Genomic DNA, 5,601 nt, shown 5'->3' with positions numbered 1-5,601 from the left:
ATTTGTTTGTCTTTCTAACTTTGATGCTAGGGTTTCTGATTTATCTTAATATATTTTATTTTGATATATTTTTAAAAATGATTGATTTAAAACCTAGCCACTAGGATGAAGATTAACAACATAAATGTCATTTATACATGCCAAGAGAGAGAAAATCATTTTTCTCCAACAAAATGATAGTGGTTATATCAACCACTTTAAGACATGCCTCCTGATTAGGAGTAAGTAACCAACATAAAATGGACTCAACAATATTTCTTTGTATGTGTGTGATTTTACTTGGTTACAGTTTGGAGGGGGTTTTTGTTGGTTTGTTTGTTTGTTTTGGTTTTGTCTTCTTTTTTTTCCTGTTGTTTTATATAGTTTCCTTGGTTCTGTTTTTGCTGTTGTTATATTCGGTTTTGTTTGCTTGTTTGTTTTGAGAAAGAAATTGAATTTGGTTGGGTATGGATGGGCAAAGGATCTGGAAGGACTTGAGGGAGGTGAAGCATATGATAAAATTATATTCAAATTTAATATTTGTTTTTAATAAAAATTTTAAAAATGATGGTTATCTTAACTGTGAGTAATTATTATAGAAGAGATAGGTCACACTTCTACATATTCTCAGCAACTAAAAAATAAAACACTGATTAAGATACAAGGAAAATTGGGACACATTAATATATCAGAATATAATCTACAGCTTAGCTTAGCACTATGGTGCATGCCTTGACTCTCAGCACTCAGGAGGCAGAGGCAGGTGGATCTCTGTGAGTTCAAGGCCAGCCTGCTCTACAGGCTGAGTTCCAGGACAGCCAGGAATACATAAAGAAACCTTGGTCTCAATAAATACATACATACATACATACATACATACATACATAAAGACATAAGAAAAGAATATAGTCTACCATTGGTGTGTAGAAGTCCAGGAAACTAAGATCAATTGAAGTATGTGCTGCTGCATGGTTTCAAGCAAGTCATTGACTCCTTTCACCTCGGCCAAAAAGGAAAAGCCAGAATCTGCCTCTATGGTACTCTGCTTTATAATACCATGATTCCCATATCTAATATTTTACAAACTAGAAAACCCATGGTGCTTTATGATCACTTCATTTCAACTAAAAAGCAAGTGAAGGAGCTCTAGTTTTCTGGGTATAATCGCTGGAGATTTTGTAACTCCTGCTAGATTCTCCTATTCTCGCGATATCCTCCTTTCTCTCGTGAGATCCTGTTGGTTCAGGCACTGGAAGCGTCATAAAAGTGCCCTTTGTCTAAAAGGGCGGGGCTAGTACTGGTATCTCATTCCCTTAGCCAGAGAGAGCTGGCGGTGGTATTACAGGGGTAACGGAGTAGACAACCCATTTAACCATGCAGGATCCCAGTGGAAACAAGGGTTGTAGAGCAGGTGGCGAAGAAGAAGAGGAGTGTATCCAACAAACATCAAGTACTACTAATGCCCAAGATAGCTCACAAAGTTCTGAAGCCGAGAATGACCATAGTTACTCCCCTCAAGAAAGCCACCAACAAGATTCTGGTAGCCAGGCTGTCCAAGGCAGCCTTGATTCAAGAAGCCCTGCAGAGGCAAGAGTGGTGGCAGAAGAAGCAGCCATTGCTCCACATGGCGAGCAGGCACCAGTTATTCCCGGACCCAGTGGAGATGCTGCAACAACAGCTGGAAGTAGACTCCTAGAGTTGTATCCTTTTCAGAGGAAGCACCTTGGCAGGGGCTATGGCAACATGAAGGCAAAACTCCAAATTGCTTTGGGAGGAGACTTAGTGTGGGGAAGTATATGGCCAACTAGAAAGGGGACAGAAGGATGTACTGTAGTCAGTCAATCCTGAGAACATACGGCTATAGAGACGAAACAATTTGATGCTGGCGAGGGAGGGGCCATTTCAGGGTTATGGGGAAACCTGGTACTAGAAAAACTCCCAGGATCCACAAGGATGACCCCAGCTAAGACTCCTAGCAATAGTGGAGAGGAACCGGCCATCTTCTGTACTCAGTTTGGTGACTACCCTAATTGTCTTTATAGAACCACAGCCGAGCACTGGGCCAAGCTGTAGGAGTCCTATTGGAGAAAGGGAAAAGGATAGTACAAGATGGGGAGGGGGCTGTCAGGATCATAATGGGAACCAACAGATACAGCTGACTTGAGCTCATGGGAGTACATGGACTCAGGACAAGGAGTTATGGAGCCTGCGTGGGACTGATCTAGGCCCTGTACACTTGTGTGACAGTTGTGTAGCTTGGTCCGTTTGTGGGGTTCCTAGTAGTGAGATCAAGACTTGTCCTTGGCAAGCTTGGCTAGCTTTTGGGAACCAATTCGCCTTTCTGGATTACCTCATCCAGCCCTGATACAGGGGGAAGGAGCTCCTGCCTCAAACTGATGTACCTTGATTTGTACAAACCCGTGGAATGCCTGCCCCCTTATCAATGGAGACAGAGGAGGAGATGGGGAGGGAGTGGATGGAAAGTGAATGGGAGGTAGAAGATGAGGGAGGGGAAACTGATCAGTATGTAAAATAAAGGAGAAAATGTTACTTAAATAAACGTAAAAAGAAGGCTGTAGGGTGTAGAAGACCAGAAGCATGGAAGAAATGTCTATGGTTGCCTTGTATGTCAGTCAAGATAAAATCAAGCACAATGCACCAAGAAATGGAATAATGGATAATACCTTAACCATATATCCCTCCAGTTCTGTAACAGTGCCATTCAGAACCGCTGTGGAGGCAAACATAGCCTGCAGATCCCTGGCTTCAAATGTCCAGCAGCAGCAAGTGATGGTTCAACAAGAGTTCACAGTGAATGATACCACCCTGACTGTGTCAGTTTGCCAGGAGTTTGGAGTTGGGGTGGCTTGATACTGGGGGGGCAATGCATATTCTAGGGGTTCTGTAATGAAGAAATTAGTAGATTAGAATTAAGCAGAAGATATAGTATTGTGCCAGTTCACAGATTCCTTATTCTTTCTCCTGATGGTATCTCCCTTTTCCCTTTTAGTAGGTGGACCACTGAAGATCCTGTTCTCTTCCGAACATCTATCAATGCCTTCCTCGACCAGCTCTCCCTAGTGATGAGGAACATCCCACGCCCAGTGTTTATGGCTGTTTTCAAACAAGGAAGAGGACGAAATAATGACCCCTAATGTGATACCACCCATAAGACAAGGCAAGGGATTTTCATGATTTGTCCCTTTGCCATCATATTCACTGTTTTGATCCTGTAACACCATACCAGTCAGTGTTACTGAAGAAGTGAATATTGAAATGAATAATGAAGAAAATAACACTGAGTTACTGTTTTTATTTTTAGCTATGGCACAAATCTTCAGGTTTTAATATTGTGTCCTTTGGTTGAAGGGGTAGCTTCTGGGATACTAATGTTCTAGTACTCCAAGGCAACTGACTGTAGAAATTGGAAGACATCAAACTTTTATTTTTAATTTTTTACTAGTATTATGTGTGTGCATGTGCATAATTGTATGAGTATATACATGAGTCACCCAACTAATGTTCAAAAGATACCTTTTTGGGAGTCCTTTCCTTCCATCATGTGGATTATTACTAGCAAACTTAAGACATTAGACGTTGGCAACAGCTTTTCATGAGATGAGCCATTTCCACAGCTTTGAGATTAACTTTTAGTGTACAAATAAACATATGCTAGAGCACTTACCTAGCATGGAAGAAGAGAAATTATTGAAATTTCTAAATTCCATAGTTAAAGGTAAAGAGTTTTCTTGATTCTGCAATTGTATTCATATATTAACTATACTTTGGAAACATGATTTTAGGATTAGTGTTATTTCTGTGCCTGAAAGGTTTTTCTTTTAACATACTAGCTTTCCAGTTTTTAACAAATGCTTTGAAGATGAAAATATAGCAAGCATCAGAATGTAATCATGAAATAGGAAAGGAATTCCAGTTTTTAGCTATTATAAAAATGTATATGAACACTTATTTCCTTAAGCTGGACTCTCAGAAACAGATTTAGTGAGTTGTATAAAACAGTTTTTGTAAACATCTCCAAATATACCACTAAAGCACTTTTGTATATGCCTTCCCATACAAACTTTGGTTCCAACACATCCTTGTCACTACTGTATTGTCTTCCTGACAAAATTAAAACGTTTGTGTAAGAGAGAACCCAACAACACAGAAACACCAATGTGAGGGATTTTTTTTTTTTTGTTAAATCCATGGCCTTACTTCAGAATGCTCTATAAGAGGTGTGGGATATTTCGTTATGTTTAGAACATAAAGGTCACAACTATCAGAGTTCTTTCCCCTGTTTTGTTATTTTTCAAAAAAGTGTTCCTCTGTGTAGCTTTGGAACTCACTATGTCAACCAGGCTGACCTCTGCCTCCCAAGTGCTGGGCCACTATTGCCTAGCTTCACACTGTTTTCTTGGTTCAGTCAGATTACCCACCTAGGTGATTATTTATCAGTAAAGTTATTTTTATTTTTTTCCATTCTATTCTAACCTGAATATCTTTTCTATTTTATTTTCCTTAGTTCTGACTTTTACTTTCAGTCCCTTCATCTGTTTCTAATACTTTTCAGGTGGGAGTTAATGCCTTTCTAAGTGCCCTAACCGCTGCCTCCTCCATAATGAGGCTTTGTGCATGAGTGGATGAGACATTTGTGCACAGGGACTAGACCTTTACCTGTAATCCTGTGGGGATCATGTGTGGAATGGTCCATTTCTGGGTTCAAGTTGTTTCCTTGCACACTATTCTCTACAGTTTTCTGCTGGAGCCTCAAACAGGTTCCTCTGTGAAAGCCAGAAAGAATTCTGTCACTTTGTAAATTCACTCTCTTCATCTCACAAATTACAATTGTCTTTAATATGGGGGAGAAGACCGGTATAGGGGCTATAACATGAGCAATCAGGAGCTACAAATTTTAAAGACCTAGGGGATAGAATTAAGGAACTGGAGTTCTTTAGCATACCAGACAAATAAACTGCCATGCTACTCAACAGCTGTTTTCTACTACTCTATGACAAGCTGAAGTGGACCAAGGATGTAGAGGGTAAGATTTATAGCTTTCTGTAGATGATGGAGTTAGTTATTAAAGATGTGGTTAAGAATACAGAGCAGGGAGTATATGCTCTACAACATAAAGGCACAGAGCAGCAAGTAATGATGCTGTAAGTGGGGGTTTCATTTGTGGTTCCCACTTCCTGAATGGCCCAAAACAAGACTCTACTTAAGGGAGTCAAGGTGTGCAGGGAACATCTTATATTTTTGACCTCTCCAAGATATCTAATATTCAAATATGCCTCAAGGACCCAGAGTAGAACAAGGCATTTACTTTCCTGGGATGGGGACTCAGAATTCAGGACCCTCCATCTCCTGAATTTTACCTTGACTTTCTGCTGGAGCCCAGGCTTAAGATAAACACAATATTCTGGAACAGTTTGATTATGAAAAGAGGATTTATGAGAAGAGAGAGACTGCTGGGATACCCAAGGCCTTACTTCTCTCTTGCAAAGCCTTTGCCTCACATATAGACTATTTTATTCCCCAAAGCCTTATCACCTCCAATATATATTCCTATTGCCTATCTTATGCCCTTAATCTATTAGCTCTCAGACAGACTTTTCAGAG

The 5,601-nt window shown here is 40.1% G+C and overlaps 1 protein-coding gene across 1 annotated transcript; it reads left to right on the top strand.

Annotated features, from left to right (window-relative positions):
• Positions 1-1,353: 1,353 nt before the first annotated feature.
• On the top strand, positions 1,354-3,153 carry LOC127217847 (EKC/KEOPS complex subunit LAGE3). The gene is made up of 3 exons (XM_051178853.1): positions 1,354-1,679; positions 2,685-2,813; positions 2,990-3,153. Exons 1-3 carry the CDS (start codon positions 1,354-1,356, stop codon positions 3,132-3,134), a joined length of 600 nt encoding a protein of 199 aa, XP_051034810.1. The 3' UTR covers positions 3,135-3,153.
• The last annotated feature ends 2,448 nt before the right edge of the window (positions 3,154-5,601 follow it).

The sequence above is a fragment of the Phodopus roborovskii genome, unplaced genomic scaffold, assembly GCF_943737965.1.
Source record: "Phodopus roborovskii unplaced genomic scaffold, PHOROB, whole genome shotgun sequence".
Taxonomy (NCBI): domain Eukaryota; kingdom Metazoa; phylum Chordata; class Mammalia; order Rodentia; family Cricetidae; genus Phodopus; species Phodopus roborovskii.
This window is presented reverse-complemented; position numbering and strand designations above follow the sequence as displayed.

Coding starts and splice junctions, on each gene's coding strand:
- LOC127217847 (XM_051178853.1), top strand. CDS start 1,354: ATGCAGGATCCCAGTGGAAACAAGGGTTGTAGAGCAGGTGGCGAAGAA. Junction 1,680..2,684: donor GGAAGTAGACTCCTAGAGTT/GTATCCTTTTCA, acceptor ATATCCCTCCAG/TTCTGTAACAGTGCCATTCA. Junction 2,814..2,989: donor AATGATACCACCCTGACTGT/GTCAGTTTGCCA, acceptor TTTCCCTTTTAG/TAGGTGGACCACTGAAGATC.